This window comes from Rousettus aegyptiacus, unplaced genomic scaffold (genome assembly GCF_014176215.1).
Source record: "Rousettus aegyptiacus isolate mRouAeg1 unplaced genomic scaffold, mRouAeg1.p scaffold_m13_p_3, whole genome shotgun sequence".
Lineage (NCBI taxonomy): Eukaryota > Metazoa > Chordata > Mammalia > Chiroptera > Pteropodidae > Rousettus > Rousettus aegyptiacus.
The window spans coordinates 68,443,189-68,463,763 of record NW_023416306.1 but is presented as its reverse complement, the minus strand read 5'-3'; the positions used below and the strand labels follow the sequence as shown (position 1 = coordinate 68,463,763).

The 20,575-nt window shown below is 34.8% G+C and overlaps 1 protein-coding gene across 1 annotated transcript; it reads right to left on the bottom strand.

Moving 5' to 3' along the window:
* Positions 1 to 19,083: 19,083 nt before the first annotated feature.
* Positions 19,084 to 19,961, bottom strand: LOC118615082 (endogenous retrovirus group K member 10 Gag polyprotein-like). The gene has a single exon (XM_036239523.1). It carries the CDS (start codon positions 19,959 to 19,961, stop codon positions 19,113 to 19,115), a length of 849 nt encoding a protein of 282 aa, XP_036095416.1. The 3' UTR covers positions 19,084 to 19,112.
* Positions 19,962 to 20,575: the final 614 nt, after the last annotated feature.

Sequence of the window (20,575 nt, the reverse complement as noted above, 5' to 3'; positions counted from 1 at the left end):
CTTTTACACCTATGTTTCTTAAGATTTTTATAGTTTTTGCTCTTACATTTAAGTCTTTGATCTATTTTCAGTTAATTTTTGTGTAGGATGTGTTAGGGGTCAAGTTTTGTGCATATGTGTGTATATGTATGTGCATATATGTACATTCATTCATATGTTGATTAGTTGACACAGAATCTTTTATTAAAAAGACTATTCTTCCTCCATTGAATTTTCTCCCTTGTCAGAAATCAGTTGACTTCAAAAATGAGTGTTTATTTCTGGAAAGTCAATTATTTTCTATTGATATATGTCTATCTTATGCCAATATCACAATTTTTATTACTGTAGTTTTGAGGTAATTTTTGAGATCAGAAAATGTGAGTCTTCCAACTTTGTCTTTTATTTTCAAAATTGTTTTGCTATTCAAAGTTCTTTAAATTTTACATGAATTTTAAGTGTTTGCTTAACTATCTATTTTCTATAATTCTTATGTGGTTGATTCTGATCATTTTTGTCATTTTTTTCAGTGTTTTAGAGGTGAGATAAAATATTAGAAGTCCTTACTCTAGTATTTTTACTGATATCACTGCTATCACTGCTTCTTAAATGTAAAACTAGTTGGAAATTATATATTTTATGATATGTCACAAAATGTGTGTGTGTTTATATTTGCTTTCCTAGAAGGTTTCTGCTTCTAAATTCTGAACAAAAAGTGTTACAACATAAAATTGTTAAGCAATAAATGTTTTAAAATAACATCTTTACATTTATTATTTATCATATAATTATTATGTATATCTATATACCTGTCACTGTACTCAGCATTGGAATTGAATGTATTAAAGAAATTGTACCTGCTCTTACAAGCCTCAATACAGGCAGAAGCGCAGAGTAAACAAATAGCTACTTAGGTGATATAGGATAGGAATAAACACTTCTATCTATCTATCTATCTATCTATCTATCTATCTATCTATCTATCATCAATCTATCTATCTATCTATTTATTTCAGTGGGAAACAAATGCCATATTTTGTGTAATTAATCACCACTGATTTTTCTCTGAAGAATGTTCCACAAAGTAAGCAATAAATATGGATATGAGGGCTAACATAAATAGCTGCAAGTATTTAATCTATACACACACATCCCTGATGAAATATTAGAATTATTTCAAAAGAGTGAAACGTAATATCATTAAAACCAAGGCAACACTTTCATATTGCTATAAGAATAGTTTTCTTGACACACACATAGGTCCATTCCAGATGAGATTTACTTTTACTATTTTTTGGATCATGAAGAAATACTAACTGGAACATTTGGTCAATTAAAAATAAAGTAGCTGTATATGCATGAGACAAGCTCTGAGTACATCTGCTACAGTGAAATTAGTAACAGTGTTATGTGATGCATCAGGAAGAACATTACTTCCCTCCAAGATGTGCGCACATCAAAGCACATGAAATACAAAAGCATAAAGACATATTGTTAAAAACCGAGTCAGTTTGCAGTCATAAGAAGAGATAAAATACTGCCATTTTTAACAACATGGATGGATCTTGAGATTATCATGCTAAGTGAAATAAATCAGACAGAAAAAGTTGAACCATATGATTTCACTCATGTGTGGGATATGAAACTGAAAGCGACAAGTGAAAAAGACAAACAAACAAAAATTCATAGATACAGACAACAGTTTAATGGTTTCGAGAGAAAAGGTGGGAGGGAGGTAGTTAAGGGTAAAGGGGATCAAATATATGATGACAGAAGATTTGACTTTAGGTGGTGAATACACAACGTAATATACAGATAATGTATTATTGACTTGTACACTTGAAACCTATATATTTTATTAATCAATGTCATCCCAAGAAATTTAATTAAAAAAATAAAACTGAATCAGTTTATACTGAATATCTAGAATGGTTAACACATTGAGAAAGGAAGCAGATCGCTGGTTGTCAAAGATGGAGGAACTGTTCATGGCTACTGAGTTTTCTTATGGGGTGAAGAAAATATTTTGGAACTAAATAGTAGGGGTAGCTGTACAACATTATAAATGTACTAGATGTCACCAAATTGAGCAATTTAAACAGCTTAATTTTATGTTATAAAAATTTCATCTTAATAAAATAATTTAAAAAAATAAATAAAATCTTTTTTTAGAAACTAGGTTACAGCAGAAGCTGTTTTTAGTTTATAAAAATAGCATTACTTTAAAGTCTCAAATTACAGACATATATAATATACATGAGCCTCTAAAACCTTGTAGAAAGCCTATTAATCTTTAAAAAAAAATTTTCCATCTTTATTGAAATATAGTAGACAATTAATTGTTCATGTTTACATTGTACAATTAAATGATTTTTCTAATTGTAGGTGGCATGTAATAATTAGTTTCAGTTGTACAGCATAGTGATTAGAGATCTATATAACTTTTACAAAGTGATCATCCCACTAAATATAGTAATCCACGTCCCTTTACATATTTATTAAAACATTGTTAACTCTTTTACTTATGCTACACTTTATATCTCCATATCTATATTGTAACTATCCATTTGCACTTCTTAATCCCTTTGCTCTTTTTTGCCATCCTAGCCCTCTTCCTGTCTTGTAGCCTTCAAAATGTCCTTTGTACCTATGAGTTTATTTCCATTTTGTTATTTTATTCTTTAGATTTCACATGAACGTGAAATCATGTGATATTTGTCTCTCTATCTGACCCATTTCATTCAATGTTATACTTTCTAGGTCCTTTAAAGCAATATCCTTATCCATCCCCTTCCTTTTAGTCTGCGTGTCTTTCAATCTGAAGTGAGTCTCTTATAGGCAGCATATGTAGGGGTCTTGCTTTCTTATCCATTTAGCTACTCTATCTTTTGATTGGAGCACTTAATTATTTTCTGTTTGAGGTACTTGTTGATAAGAATATAGTTACTATCATTCTTTATTTGTGTCTATTAATCTTGTGCTCTTTATCCACTATTAATTCTTCTCACCCCATAAGTTCCCAGCCTAGTTGATTCTAATGATGCACTAAAGGTTGGATGTTTGTTCTTCTATTTAATATACCCTCGGTCTGAATTTATTTCCTCCAATCTAGGATAATTTGGCCAGTTAAGAAATTAGATTGAGATAAAAGAGGAGGACTATATCACACTGCCTTATTGTCCTCAGGTATCCATCCTTTTAACATTTGCCTACAGCTAGTCTTCACCCATCTTGTTGGGAGCCATTTCAAGGCCGTATGAAACTGCCAGTAAAGCTGGGAGTTTTGCAGAGTTGGCAAACTATGCAGTCTGCAGGCTCGGGAGGAGGTGCACCTGGCTTGGGGGAGGGAAGCCGAATGTCCTTTGACCATGGGAAAGAGTATGTTAAGATAGCTACAAGGTTTCCTGAGTAAATGGCAGCGATTGTTTGTATACTTAGAGGTTTTTTGCTTCTTACGCACTCTGTAAGGTATAAATATGCTGTGCTAAATAAACTCGGAGCCGATGGATATTGACTGGGGGCCCTCCCGACACTGTCTCTTCTCTCTGTTTTTTTTCTCAATCCTCACTCCCCCTCTCAGGTGCTGTTCAACTTTAGCCAGCTGGCTCCACCACCATCTGACAATTCTATGACAATATGGTGTTATAGTATATGATACAGAAAGGGATCAAAGTAAAGGAAATGCTATTTTCAAGGTGTCTTTTTCTCATAATTGACCATGAAGAGAAAGAAAAAATTTAATACATGAACATATAACCATCTAGAGGAAAGGGGTAACATTTACTCTCATCTTACTCAGTTTTTTCCTCATCTGTGTAGAATTAATATAATGGCCTCTTCAGGATGTTTAGAGTTTGTAGCAACTGAAATAAACCCACAAATTGTTTTACTTTAAACATATGCAAATATATATATGTGAAAATTAAATTAAAAAAATAATCAATGCAAATGATAAATTCTATAGAATGATAGAGCCAACAGGACCTGAGAAACTATTTATTAAACCAAAACAAAGTCTTTTAAAAAATTGTCAAACGCATATAGCTTTCTGGTGGTAAAATATTGCACTGTGGGATGACATTTGTTAATAAAATTATATATGTTTCAAGTTTAAAATTCAATAATCTATCCTCTGTATATGTAAGATGGGCAAATCAAAACAATCATATTCTTTAAGTAGAGCTGCTCGCTTATCTGAACAATAATTGATTGCAGGTGTGAAGGCTTTATGGTTTGTAATATAATGCAGTAACATACATCTTTGGAATTTATGACAACTTCTGAGTTGGTCATTACCTATATTGTAAAGACGAAGAAAGTAGAGCTAATTAGATTGATATCTTACATATAATTTTTGAACATTGACAAAAGAATGAGGAAAGCTCATAGAAATTAAGTTGCTTGCCCAACATTATACAGTCAATAAATGGCATAAATTTTAATTCAGATTTTCTGTCTCCAACTTCTGTTTCTTTTATAATAACACCATGTTGCTGTCAACATGAGTGCTGACATTTTCTTTACTTCTTACAGCCTTTGATTATTTGATGTGATCATTCCGTTGAATAGTTTCTTTTTAATTGGTTTGATATCAGTATATATTAAACTTGACTATACCTTCAGCAGCACTGAATAATTAATTAAAAGTTAGGATTCAGCTAGAACTTTTTTGCTTAATTATTTTTAACATGATTTTATTAGGACAACTAATTTATCTTTGTAAAGAATAAAGTAGCTAGAATTTATCTCTTGCCTAAAAATTATGATGTAGTTAGTAATAAGAAACATGATAGGTATGTAGTCTTCCTTTTACAATAAGGAAGCTGAGACTCATTGTTTTGTTTGGAGGGATGCATAAGATAATGTACTAAAACACTTATCGCATTACCTGGCACATACTAGATCTCTGCTACTAGTATTACATATGCTTTAAATGTATATCCCCATTATGGAGCAGAATATATATCTATTTTTTTCAAAGTTCTTTGATTATATTTCAGCAAAGGCAAAGGCTAAAATTCTAAATTTTTGTGATTTAAATCTTGAAAATGTAGTAGGTTCATAACATATTTTAATAAATTTATGCTCAGATAATTAAATTCACCCAAAATGTATGAAAGATAAGTAAAATAGGAAAACACAAAGTAAGAAAACACTAAACTTATAACCAATGCATTTTATTTAAGTTTGAAAAAACTGGAAAATGTGTTACTTTTTGAAACAATGTATAAGATTCTTAGCAAAATGAAAACTAATATTTTCAACACCAACAAATTTGAAACTTTTAGAAAATAATAGTACAAAACTCCTCTCAACTTTATCATTTTAACTATATTAGGCTATAAAACTTAACAAAATATGCAGTGCCAAAAAGAAAGATGCATTCTATAATTTTTCTAGAATTTATACTTGAAACTCTCAAATTATATGAGTCTTCTAGGTAATATTATTCATATAGATAAATTATTACTTTGTAGATATTTGATTTTTAATTTTTTTAATATATAGAAAAACTAATGCCTTCTTAACCTCTATATATACTGATTTTATCTACTCAAAATTGATACTTTTTTGTAATCTGTCACTCATGGAATCAAGGAAGGTGGAATAAAGGCTGGAAAGATAATTGAACACCAAGTATATTATGAGGATGCAAGAAACATAACTAAGCTAAAGAATAAATGGAAAGCTGCTGTGTTAGTTAGATGACAGGTAAAAGTCTGTATAGAAATCTAATGCTATCTAATATTTTGAGCTTCTGAAGGAACAAATGAGATTTTGGGCTTTTGAAGAAACAAATGACATTTAAAATAAGGTTTTTCTATTACTAAATTTATGCAACATGAATGATATAATAGTGGCACAAAAATCAAGTACATTGCTCTTTAAAGAACTTAGCCTCATTATTAGTGAAGGCAATAAATAAGGATGAACTCAAGAAATAAATTTCCCTTAAATAAAATTCCTATAATTGCAGTTCCAAATCAAAAGTGCTTATAAGAAAAGTAGCTTTCACTAATCTGAGAGCTATCTTTCTTTTATTTTCTTTATTTCTTAATTTTGTTTTATTCTCTTTTTTATGGACAAAGGAATACAAAGTTGGATCCATGCTTTGTTTGTGAGAGATTCAGATGGTGTCTATTATCTATCTATTTATTGATCTGAAAGCTATTATCTATTTGTTTTTAAAATTTAACATCTCTAAACCGACTACTCAACACAAAATTTAGAACGCTAACAAAAACTTTCATCATCCATTTTTGATTCTGTCCATCTGGATACCTGCTTTCTTCAACCAAAAAAAAAAAAAAGTTACAATTCCGTGTGCATTATTCTATTCTATTTATTTTTTATTTTAATTGTGCTTAATTTAAAATGATATGATAATATAAACTTCTGGAACTTACTCTTTTAACTATATATCATTTCGCTAAAATTCATCTATTTTGTTTAACATAGTTTTATCTTGTTCATGTACATTTATGTTGAACAATTCTATTTTGTGACTACATCAAAGTGTGATATTTACTTTCTTCTTGATGGGCATTTGATTGTAACTGAGTTTTATTCTTGTAAACGATGCTTTTATTAAAGCACTTGTTTTCTGATATACATTTTAAGAAATTCTTTTGGTATACAATTAGGGTAAAATTTCTTGGTTTAATGTGATTTTAATTTGCAAAATAGTACCATTTTTCCAGAGTGGTTTGCCGCTTCTATAATCTACAAAAAGATATCCTACTGATCCACATCATCTCCAATTATTAATATTTTAATTGTGGCCAGCTAAATTAACAGAAAAATTACACGTAACTTTAATCATGATTTGAATTTAACTGATCAAAACTGCACCATAAAAAATGTTGTATTTGCTTATTTTTTCTTTTTTAAAAAATGTATAGTCATTTATATAAAAAAGATTTACAAATCATAAGTTTATAACTCAATGAATTTATAGAGTGAACATACGCTTGTAAACACCACCCAGATAAAAAATAGATTGTTATAAGTAACACATAAACTGCCCCCCTTTACCACAATCCACCAAAGATAACTATATCCTGACTTCAGACATTACATAAAAAGAAATATATTGCATTATATTCTGTGTTGTTTTCTTTTGCTCGACAACTGTTTGTAACTTTCACTATTTGTGAGTCACTCATGCTCTTAAATGTAGCAGTAGTCATTTGTGCTATATGTTCTTTATATGATAACTATTTATTTCACTGTTAACAACATTTGGAATTTTTCAGTTTTTAGCTACCATGTATGAATTTTTGTTAGATATATAAATAGAAAGTGAATTGCTGGGTCTTGGGAAATAGCGATTCAGTTTTTAAGATATTATCAAAATTTTCTAGGAGTCATGAATAATGTATAGCATTTGTTATCCTCACCAGAGGTTCACACAATTGCAATCTATACCATTGCAATGCCTGTTACTGTCTGTCTTTAATTTTAGTCTCACTGAAATAGATGTGTACTGGTATCACATGGCACCTGTAATTTGCATTTTACTAACGATTAATTAAGTTAATATCATTGCATATGTTTATTGGTTATTTAACATGTTTCTTGGTAATGCTTCAATTATTTTTTTCTCATTTTTCCCTTTTGTGTTCTTAATAATTTGGAGTTCTTATGTATATTTGGGATATAAGTCCTTTGTCAGAAATATGCATTAGAAATATGTATTTCCTTATTCTTTCTTTCTTTTTAATACACTTCACTACTTTTCACTCCAATTTTTTTACAGCGTTCCTATATAACTCAATGTTATTTGTAAACAGACCCTTTAAATGATGTTTGTGCCACATTCCCAAGTATAATAGCATTAGTACAACAGGACATTGCTTTTTAGTCTGTTTGGTGAATAAGCAAAATTACCAGATATTTACTTACCTTTCTCCACCTAAGACAAAACAAATATTGAAATATTAGTTATCCCACCTATAGTGACAATATAATGATAAATAAAGGGGATGTATGAAGTAAACAAATTGTATAGTTCACAAAATCTATGATACGAAATTATCATTAAAGACATCAAATAATTTTTTCTTTTATATTTTCAATTTATTTCAGGTCCAGCTTTTATAAAATATATCTAACACACAGATATGCATACATTCACACATATTAAAAATAAAGAACAGTTTTATTTATTATACCCACAAACTTCATTTCCCATTGCTTTTCTTTCTTCGTGCCCTATTATAATGCCTGTGTTTAAGCCTTGTTACTTTCCTTTGTTGTTTTACTCGCCCATTTTATTCTCTTTTATTTAGGCTAATACTAACCATTCTTCAAGGGCAGGCTCAAATTAAATTAGCGTGTAAAGCTTTTAATTAATAACTTTCATTTTAGATTATATACTGCTTCGTGTTTTAAAAGTTATTGCATAATTTTTCACTAAACTACATTTCATATCAGTGTCAACCTCAAATTAAATAATTATCAAATTATAAAAGGAAAGTAGAGTTTAATCAGGAATATCAGAGACTTGAAATTTGGGCCAGCTATGAAGGTCATAGGCAAGTTTGGAAAATGAAAAAGAGGGGCTTCCTTTTATAAAGGAAAAAAGGGAGTTAGAAGGGTGATTTTGAACAAAAGTCCATTGGAGAAGAGCAAGAGTTCAAGATGGTGACTCTTTCTCATTGGCTGAGATGTGGCAGTTCTTATTGGTTAGACTGTTGCTGGGCAAGGACAAAAATCTTCCTTCCTCTTGCTGGGAGTGTAAAAAACCTTTCTGTTATGGTTTGCCAAGATAGGAGTGGTAGAATGTGAGTGCTCCCCTTACAGAGATTCCTGACTCTGTTTTAAATAAGGTTTCCCTAATGTTTATTTTTCTGTTTGTAAACTAAATTGTAAGTTCCTTAAAGACAGTGAGATTTTCCTGTGCTTCTTTATTGCATGTAGCATCTAATAATTTTGAGTAAATAATAGGGGTCCAATTGATTGAATGTTGGTTAATCTACCAGATTTCCTGATAAAAATGAATCATTTTTAATTAGCATATTAGTTGATAATAAATGATACTTCAAATGGAGTGTAGTAAACAGAATAATGGCCCTCAAAGATGTATAGAACCTAATGCCTAGAATTTGTGTGGGAAAAGGAGAAGGAATTAAACAATATCTAGAATTTGTTAGGTCTTAATAACTTGGGAGATATCTTATGTTAATTTTAGCCAGGTAAACATAAACTGATTTACATCTTCATATATATATATATACATTTTAGTCCATCTATTACCTCACCTTAGTCTCTTTTATGATTATTAGTAAAAATAAATTTCCAATGGACCAATTATCATCTAGTCAGTTTTGCCCATACAATAAATACTTTACTATTGTCCTTTCGAAACAGCTTCATGTTAACATGTAGTTATAATTTACCACCAAATTTTTGTTATGTATATTACACGCATATGTGATTTTCCCCATTTTTCCTCCTACTCTGGGTGGCCTAATGATTAAATTGATATGATGAAGATTAACAGGAGAAAACAACCATATTTAATTATGTATGTACATACAGGGGTTCTGTAAGAATATGGGGCCTAATTGGCAGATGAGGCTTATATGCCATCTTGAGCTAAGAAAAAAAAGGTGAGGGGCAAGGGTGGGGAGAAAGGGGGTGGGGGAGGTAGTAGTTTTGACTTCAAAGGGGAAAGAGGCAATTCATATGGAAATGAAGAAGCAAATGTTTGGTAAACAAGCGTTTCCTAGGCCATCTTTAACAATGAAACACAGAGAGGACTTGATGAAAGGGCTTTTGGTAGGTTCCTCCAGAGCACATCTAGTTCATACTATACTGCAGTTATCTATGATGATAGTTCCCCTTAGGTGGTTAGGGTGAAAGTCAAAATTTCTTCCTGAATCTTTAGTTTTTTTAGAAATAACCAGCTTAAAGTATTAATATCACCAAAAAAATATTTTTGGGGATGGTAAATTCTGCTCCCCTTTAGACCAAGGAAAATTAAAACAGAAGAAATCATAATCTAAAAACAAAAAGTTGACCTTGAGTATACTAGATGTGCAAGAGACTCATTACAATATCTTTTTATTCATTAATAGAAATTTTTGGAAATATCACTATTATTTTATATAATGATTAACCAAAATAGTGTTTTTTGATTAGAGATAAGAATTTGAGCTTGAGTTTCTTACTTCATTTATAACATAATATTCAAACCTTAACCACAATGTCCGAAATAATCTCTTTAGGGCCAGTGCTCAGCAAAACCTACTAGTTCATTACAGCTTAGTTTCCTTTCATGTTATTTTTAAGGATTGGGTATAAGAAGATATATGAAGAACTTAAACCAAAATTGCACTGCCTTACTACCATAAACAAAATGACCATATCTGAACCAAAATCGTTTGAGTACTCCTGGTGGGGGCAATGAAGCACCTGGTCCTGAAGGCTATAATTCACCATTCACACTTTAGACACTTTGAACATGGTTAGTATATTCAGGTCTAAACAATTAGGCCCATCAACTGTAGTTCTCTTGACAAGGTTTATAAAATTTCCTCAAAAGTTTTAAAGAATTAATATGCTTTAGTAAGATGCTAAATTATTATCAAATAGTAAAATGATAGGGACCACTAATTAGGAACTCATTTTGCCATTAAACCAGTCTTTTGAGATTACAATATAATTTTCCAATTAAAGGCTCTTTGATATGCTTGAAAGGGGGTTTATTTGATTTTTCCTTTATGCCAAGGAGAGAAAACTCTGCTCTTTGCAGTATAGTTTTTGTTATACAGTTTTTGAAATGTGAAAGCAATTGACTAAACAATGGTGATGTATGTTGTTTGCATATGAATTGCTACACTTCAACTATTCCTTTTTTCTTCAGCAAAGTACTGATTAACCACTAGTGCTACTGTCTTCTAAATTAGAAAAGAAAAATTTTTGAAAGTTACATTTAAAGCAACTAATACTGCTCTAAATAGAGTTCTAGTCTATTTAAATATATAAATATATATACAAACACACACACACACATATACACACACATACATATACGCATATATGTTTAAGCCCTTTTCTTAAATATTTGGTCTGTTATGTAGGAATTACTGAATGAATTATATATGAAAAGTCAAGTCATATAATCTGTGATTATTATGGTCGTATGGAAAACAACCTTAAAGTATGAGGATTTGTTAGGGCCATAATATTAGGTTTAATCTAATTACAGATGCACATCATTTTATTTAAATATTTAGGGTCAGTTAATGCCTGCTAACTCATCCAGTTATGTAATAAATTGGGAATTAGAATCTGCTTTTGTGAACAAGGATTGCAGTTTAAAATTCCAGAAATGACTTTAGCCTAAGAAAATATACTGATATACCACAATTTGCTGCTTCCTAATAAAAAATCTCAAAATGAATAACTCCTCATGAATAAAAATTGTCTCAAGTCTGCAAGCAACCATAGAATTGTGAGGCTTGCACTTGTTTATAGGCCAAAAATAATAATATGCCAAGAAGTTTATCATATTTTCTAGACATTAGTAATTGAGTAGGAAATTTGGACAAATGTTTAAGAGGTACTTTAATATCATTTATTATGCTAATGGAACTACCAATAAAAACAATTTATAATCCAATAACAAAGTCATTATAATTATAAGCTAATAGGTCAGCATTTGCCTACATTAGAGTTTTGGATACACATTAGAATCACTTGGGGAGATTAAAAATATTGTTTCCATTTCTAATGGTTATGAAATAACTAGTGCTGAACTAATCCTCATTGTAATAACAATTATAAAGTCTAAGTAGAAAAAAAAAATGTTTAGAAATACTTGAGATCAGAAGCAGGCCAAAAGTGGAAGGAAGTGTAGGGAAGCATAACATTGAGCTGCATTTCCCATTCTAGTGTTCCATAATTTTCTCTATTACACAAGGCTAGCCATGTAGAGAGGTATTGTTTCCTAGTTATTACATTTACCATTGATACCTGCTACTCTGGTATAAGAGTAAAGACTGCAGTTTATTCTTTTGCACCTTAGCAAATAGCTTATCATATGGAATACATAAAATACCAAGTTATGTCTATATCTATCTATACATATACATATACATACACACATACATACATACTGTGTGTGCATGCACATGTGTTCAAAACTAAAGCAGCTAAGAATTCTAAGGATAGGTTAATAAAAAACATAAATCTCTATCTTTGTTTTACCCTGGGTATATCCCTCCTTTCATAGAGACAGTATTTCTTGATAAAACTTAGTCTTGAAGCATTACCTAACATTCACATGTCCTATTTTAAAAGACAATATAATGCAAAACAAGAAATGGAAGTAAATAGCACCTAATTTCATGAGTATTACCTTGTTAACCCTAATTGTTATCAATCAGTGGGAGAATGGCTACAGTAGAGTAAATTCAGGAACACAAAAGCATCGTGTTATGATCTTCCCTATGCTAAGGTAGGGAGGAAAAAAACATTTAACTCAGAATACTCTGCTAAATGCAAAAGCTCTTTGGAACAATATTTGATCCTAGATTCCACATGGCTGGGATCCAGAGCCTCTTTGTGCTCATTATCTTGGGAGGTTGTTTTTTGTTTATTATCTCCTAACTTCAGGAAAAGAGGCTTTTAGTTTTGTATTTAGGACTTATAAAGAGAAGACATTAAAAAGTGTTTTCATTCACAAAATTAACACTCTGAGCACATCCTCTGAACTCCTAGCAGTTTCCCTGCTTAGGAGGCGGGGGGTGGGGGAGAGGGAGAGAAAAGAGAAGAGAAGAGAAGAGAAGAGAAGAGAAGAGAAGAGAAGAGAAGAGAAGAGAAGAGAAGAGAAGAGAAAACTGTCACCCTGATTCATTAAAGTTCTACATGATTTTTCTCACTCAGCAGGGCATTCCACAGCTGCTCTTCCCATTAAGTTCACTTTCTTCACTATCAGATCTCTAGAAGTGTGCCTCATAATGGTCTTTTGTAGTAACCTCTGTATATTACTTAGAATTAATAGTTAAGGATTATAATTTCATTACCCATAAAACATGGATTATAAACTTTATATAAACCAAAAGGAACATGTTTTGAAAATATACATGGTACTTTTCTTCATGTTTTCTTATTGAAGGAACAAAAATTGTCTCTCTCAGACTTAGGTAAGAGGTGTACTTGCCTCCTCTCATAACGACATCAAAATTTCAATAAAACTATAGAATAACCATCATTGGGAGTCGCTTGAGGTCTGGCTGAACAGAAGTCCTACAACTGGGAACACACATAAGAGGCCACCTTGAGACTGTTAGAAGGGGTGGAGACACAAAACCAGTTGGTCCTACAGCCCTATCTGGTATTTGAGAATCAAGAGGGTTATCTCGATTATGGAGGGGGCACCAGAAGAAGAGAGGAGACCCATCTCCACACTGGGCTCCCCAGCCCAGTGTTCCACTGCCAGGAACAAAAGTCCCCACAACCTCTGGATGTGAAAACCAGCAAATATTGTAAGACAAAAGCTGTGGGAATTAAAGTAGTTCCACTTAAAGGGTCTGTGCACACATTTACTCAGTGATGGACTCACTTACTCTGAGTTCCAATGCTAGGATAGCTGCTTGAAGAGTATCAGAGACATACAGGGAGGAACCGAGTTATATGGCATCAGGGCAAGGGCTAAAGAAGTGGGTTTCTTTTGGACATAAGTGCTAGCAGTATCCATTGTTCCCTTTTGAGCCCTCCCTGCTCCCAATATGCAAAAGAAAATGGATGACTGTGTATATATAACTATTCTTTATATATTCGTAATGATAACCACATGCAAAAGATTCAGAACTGAAGTGTATAACATAAAACAAGAAGGACCAGAGAAAAAACCCACAAAACCCAACATAAATAAATAAATAAATAAATAAATAAATAAATAAATAAAACCAGAAAGAATGCAAAGACAAGGAAACAATGGAAACACTGAGCTACCAGAAAGCAAAAGATAAAATAGCTATAGGAAAACCTCATATTTCAATAATTACCCTAAATGTAAATGGACTTAACTCACCAATAAAAAGGCAGAGAATTGTGGATAGGATCAAAAACAAAACCCAACCATATGCTGCCTCCAAGAGACACATCTCATTTTTTTCTAATTTCAATTATATTGCTTAATATATTTCTAACAATAATTTGTTCATAGAAGTCTTGACTATTTCTTAAATTGTGATTCATCTTAACATGATATCTTGGTGTAATGTGATGTAGATTTATCTGTATGTAACAGTGACTCTAAAGAATATTGGTTTTAGAAAGAGATTTTTATCTTTTTTCTCTTAAAATCCATTCATGGACCATTTTCAGAAGGAAAATGAATCTAGAAAGCTGTGAGGAAACTTCTTTTGGTACCTTTTGAGACCAAGTACCAGCATCAAAAGTTGAGTTTTAACACTCACAAATGAGTGTCTGTGGCTTGGAAGAAAACACTGACAATGATGGTAAAGCATTCTTTAAAAATGTCACGTTATTAATGTTCTTGTGCATATAATATAGGAAGGCTGAATCAAAATGATTTGTGTAATTAGACTGATTGGTGGCAATTAAAATTTTTTTCAGCTGGCTTTTGCGCATATTTTTTATGTAAATAAAGAGATAATATGTTTTTCTCTAGTCTAAAAAATTTTAAGTTAGTACAAAAAATTAAATATCAGATTACAAAGTATTATTATAATTTAATTGCCAGCATAGTATAACATAAAACAGCATCTTCCAATCAATATAGGGTCACTATAAGGAACAACCAAAACTATACAGAATTTTTATAGAATTTACTTGAGCCAAACTGATGATATATGCTGGGAAAAAAGACATAAAATACTCCTTAGAATAGCAGTTTTACAGTTTCATTTATGTATTTAAAATTAGGATCAGGGCATAAAGATTACATGAAGAGAGAAAGTGAGACGGGAATTGGATTATGGGGTAGTTAAAATTATCTGCTTTCTTGAGGGTGGCTATGTCTTAGAAGGAGGGGTCTAAAAAGTGGCATTTCAAAGGTGCACAGAACAATGGACAAGGCTTTCTTAAGGCAAGGATGTACCTTTAAAGTATATAACTTAGTAAAGAAGTAGTATGCCTGAAGTGAAACTATCCACTATGTTATGCTCAGTTAGGAATTTACAGTCAGATCACTCTGTGAAGTTACTTTTCATAGAACTCCTTTAAAAAAAAAAAATCCATAATAGTCATACTCAATAAAATGTGGCATATTTCCTGATTTGGGGGCTCATTTAAAATTATGACGTATGCCTTGCCCACTTTCAGACAAAGATTTCACAGAGACTGTTAAGCAGCCAGACATTGCTACATTCTTAAAGAAACAAATTGATAGTCCTATCCCGGAGCCACAATCTCTGGGCCTTCCCATACAGATGGGTGCAAAATAGGTGGAGCAGTTGTTTCTGAAGGGGAAGTCCCGTGAACCGAATCAATCTTTCTGGGAGCCACCTGGCATTTTCAGCATCCTGTGGAAAAACACAAACATGCCCTCGTCCCCATATTAATACTGGGTCGGGGCCATTCATGTACCGGTGAGAGAATCCTTCCACTTCACCAGTGCCTAAGTGGTCTGAGTCTTTGGATGCCACAAACGCTCTGCAGCGGAAAGTCCTTGGGCATCCACAGTTAAAAAATTTAAAATAAAAAGAACATAATTTAAATTGTTTTGTGGGGAGGTAGGGTATAGCTCCCCCTTTTTTATTTTGTTTAACTGATTTTTGAGAGCACCATGGGCCCTCTCTACAATTCCTTGACCTTGAGGATTATATGGAATACCCGTTTTATGTACTATAGAGCTGTGAACAAAAACGTTGGAATGCTTGACTAGCATATCCTGAGCCATTATCAGTTTTTATTACAGAGGGTTGGCCTACCATAGCAAAGCATCTAAGGCAGTGAGAAATAACATGTTTAGTAGCCTCTCCAGTCTGAGCTGTAGCTATAATAAACCTGGAGTATGTGTCAACTGTTACATGCACATACCTTAGCTTTCCAAATTCTGGGATGTGTGTAACATCCATTTGCCACAACTGGTTAGGTGTTAAACCTCTAGAATTAACTCCATAATGAGGCACAGAGTGATGCTCTGGGCACGTAGTGCACTGGTGAACAATCTGTCGAGCAGCTCTAGAAATATGAAACTGCTTTTTCAAGCTTAGACTGTTTTGATGATGCAAAGCATGAGACTGCTGTGCTAGTTCTAATTGAGTAAGGTCTACTAACAGAGTAGCTTGGTCAGCAAGAGAATTTCCTCTTGCCAGAGGTCCTGGGAGCCCAGAATGGGCTCGAATGTGTCCCACGTAATACAGATGTGTACGTGCATGCAGGCACCTCTGTATTTGAGAAAAAAGCTCTTGTACCCGATTGTTAGCAGTATCGATATATGCCACTTTTTCTAACACCTGCAAAGCTCTAGCAATATAATGGCTATCTGTATACAGCTACTGCTCTGAGTTCTACAATTTGAGCTGGGGCGGGAAGCATGTGAAAAACTTGTGTTTGATCTTGAATCACATAAACAGCGGTACCATTAGAAGACCCATCAGTAAAAACTACTTAAGCATCTTTTATAGGCCCTTGTCTCATAACTTTGGGAAATACTAAAGCATGATTATCTACAAATTGTAACAATCTGTCATTTGGAAAATGATTGTCTATAACCCCGGGGTAATGGGCAAAGGCAATAGCCCAAGCATCATCATTCTGAAATAACCAGTCTATTTGTTGCTTAGTAAAGGGAACGCCAATTAAAGAAGGCTCTGCCCCAAAATATTTGTGAGATTCTTCTTGAGCCAGTTGTACTAATAATAAGGACTCATAATAAGGAGTCAACACTCTAGCTGGCGACACAGGCAAACATAACTAAAGAAGTGGACCACCTTGCCACAACACTGCAGTGGGCGTGTGCACGGTCACTAGGACATAGGCAGCCCATCCCTGTGAATAGTCTACATAATGCACCTGTTGTTGCTCTATGGCCTGCTCTACCTTCGGTAAGGCTAGCTGACCATTTTCACTTAATTCACTTTTTGATGTAGGAGCAGGGTCCCCCTTGAGAATATCAAACAGGGGTTTTAATTAGCCAGTGGAAATTTGTAAGTGTGGTCTAAACTAATTAATGTCACTTAATAGCTTCTGAAAATCATTTAATGTTAATAACTGGTCCTTTCTCAACTGAATTTTCTGAGGCAATATAGCTTTTGAGTATAATCTATGCCCCAAATAAGAATAAGGAGGTTTTGTCTGTACTTTCTCTGGAGCGATAACTAACCCTTGCTCCTTAAGAGCCTCTCGCAGGTGAGCCTAGGCTGCCAGCAGCAGTCCTTCCTCTCTCTGCCAAAAGAATGTCATCCATGTAATGGATGATGTATACTTTGGGGTAAGCTAGCCTAGCTTTACCCACTGTTTGAGCCACAAATTTTTGACACAGAGTAGGGCTATTAGCCATACCTTGAGGTAATACTGCCCACTGATACCGCCTCCTCATAGGTTCTTTAAAATTAGTTGATGGTACGCTAAAAGCAAATCTCTTGCAGTCTTCAGGAGTTAATGGGATTGTATAAAAACAATCTTTTAAATCAAGAATAATTTTGTATGTGGCTCTGGGTATAGCCTATGGTATGGGCAATCCTGGTTGCAAAGCTCCCATTAGTTCCATGGTTTCATTAATTTTTCTAAGATCCTGCAATAAACTCCATTTACCCGATTTATTTTTTATAACAAAAATGGGAGAATTCCAGGGAGGGTTAGAAGGAATGATATGTCCGCTGTCAAGCTGTTCCTGTACTAATTGCTCAGCAGCTATAATTTTTTCTTTAGTAGGAGGCCACTGATCCACCCACACAGGATCCTCACTTTTCCACGTGATTGGATCTGCGTGGAGTACAGGTTGTCCAGTGACCTCCGTTAAAAATACCCTAAGCCTGCTCTCTAAAGTCTGTGAACAGGCAGGCATTAAAGGCTCTTGAATTCCCTGGCTCCCGGTTCCTAATCCTTAATTAGGTAAAAGCCCCTGGTTAAACATTTGCTGAGTAACAGGCTCACTGGGACTATACAGATACACTCCCATTTCTCTCATGACATCCTTGCCCATAGATTAACTGGCAGACCTGGAACAATATATGGTTGAAATGTCCCGTTATGACCTGAGTCTTTCCAAGATAAAACATTGCTACTCTGTTCTGGGCTTTGGCTCTGACCTATTCCTTGTAATTGTGTCATAGTAGGCTGTTTGGGCCATGCCACAGGCCATTGTTCAACAGTAAGGACCGAAACATCAGCCCCAGTATCCAGCAAGCCTCGGAAGTTTCTCCCATTAATAGTTAAGGTAAGCTCCGGGCGTTGAGCCCCTATGGCCTGGACCCAATACGCATCTGATGATCCAAATCCCACATCCCCTCTCTGACTCCTTTTTGAGGCATTTCTAGTTTGTGCCTGAGGCAGCAGCAGCAACTGCACTATGCGCTGGCCTGATTGTATAACCGAAATCCCTGCAGGCGAGTGAGTCATTACTTTTATCTCCCCTGTATAATCCTCATCAATAACCCCTGGCTGCACTAATATTCCTTTCATGGTGGTACTACTTCTCCCTAATAACAATCCAACCATGCCCTTAGGTAAAGGCCCATAAATTCCAGTAGGAAGGGCTTGCATTCTCATTTTAGGAGTTAGTACCTCATAGGTGGAGGAACTGAGGTCCAGTCCTGCGCTGCCTGAGGTTGCTCTGCGGTTGTCCTGAATGGATTTGCTTGCTGGGGAATGAAAGGCTGAAGTGCCCCATAACATTGTTGCAGGGCCTGAGGCGGGCCCCTCTTCCCATTTCCCCACAAAGATCGACCCTGAATGTTTCTTGCGGATTTACAATCCCGAGCCCAGTGATTACCTTTTCCTCATTGAGGACATAGTCCCGGTGGCCGAGGCGAAGGCTTCTGCGGGGACCAGTTTTGAGGATAATTTCAGGCAAAATGCCCAGATTGCTGACATTTGAAACAACTGCCAGGGCCACCGATAGATCTGCCTCGACTATTTCTAGTCTGTTGAAATAGCACTTCTTTTACAGTTTTCCCTTGTAATGCTGCAGCCATGGCCAGACCCTGCATCTATGCTGGCCCAATGTCAGAACATAGCCTAACATAATCAGCAAGATCTTCCTTCTTTCTGAATGGTCTGAGTGCAGCCTGACATGCAGAGTTACCATTCTCATAGGCCAGCTGCTTTGCTAAAAGCATATCTGCCTCCGTGTCCCCTATCAGTCTTCGAGCTGATTCCATAAGCCGCACCACAAATTCCTGAAATGGCTCATCGGGTCCCTGCCTTATCTTAGATAGATCTTCTGTTTGTCTTCCTGTAGAAGGCAGTTTATACCAGGCTCTCTGAGCAGCAACATTTACTTGAGCATTCACTCCGGGATCAAATTCCAGCTGCATGTTATTCTCATGGAATTGACCCTCACCGGATAACATTTCAAAAGTCATGAGGAGAGGAGGATTTTGGCTTCTATTAAGCTCTACTGTTCTCTCACACTGTTCCAAAAATTCAGACTTCCACAGCAAAAACTTTCCCCCTGTTAGGCATGCTCTAGCCAGTTGTTTCCAATCAGAAGGAGTAAGAGCCTCAAGGGACAAGGATTCTAACATCACCTGTGTGAATGGGGCAGTAGAGCCATATTGAGCACAGGCAAGTTTCAATTCCTTCAGCTGTTTAAAAGGGATAGGCCTATAGCTATGGACTCTCTGTCCTTGAGCACCATTGTCCTCATATACAAGGCATGCCAAGTGAAATCCTTCCATATTCTCTCCATGCTCTATAGCCTTGTGTAGCGAAGCCTGCAACAGGGACAGCAAAGGCCGTACTAAGGACAAGGGCTGCGGCCTGGAAGGTCGCTGTGCCATGGCTATATCCGGCAGGAGTTCCTCTAAAAGAGGGGGAGGTCCTGGACCTCTCTCCATCCCTGGCCCTGGTATCTTTAATGGTCTATCACCAGGTTGTCTCATCTGAATAGTTAAGTCGGTGACTGTCTTCCGTAAGCATTTAAGACAGTCTTCCAGGGACGTGGATTTTTCTGGGTTAGCTAACGCTAATATGGCTCTACTGCCCCATTCACACAGGCTGCCTCCTCCTCTAATTGCTCTGCATCCCCAGGATCTAATGGTTCCTTTCAGTGTCTAGAAAATAAAAACTCAAGGGAAGGCTCAGGCTCTGCTGGCGGCACAGAAGGCTTAGTTTCATTCTCTTTCCAAGTTGCCTGACCATCTTCATTCACCTTTTCCCTCTCATGCCTAGGATCTAGGCTGTCTCGAATCAAAGCCCATAGACTGAGCATATTCTTAAGCATATGTACAGAAAGCATGCGGCCATTTCCATTTCCCATTTTTCTTTTATTAAGTCGACTCTCCTCTCTTTTTCTGTATTTACAAACACAGCAACCCTTACTTTTCTGAGCGCTCACTTCACGCGGTGTCTTTCTTACTCCCAGACTGTTCCACCGCACTCACCTTTGCCGTTTACTAGGCTTTTTACTCGGGGGCCCCCTTTCTCCTGTGGTGGTGGTCTTCACCTCAAT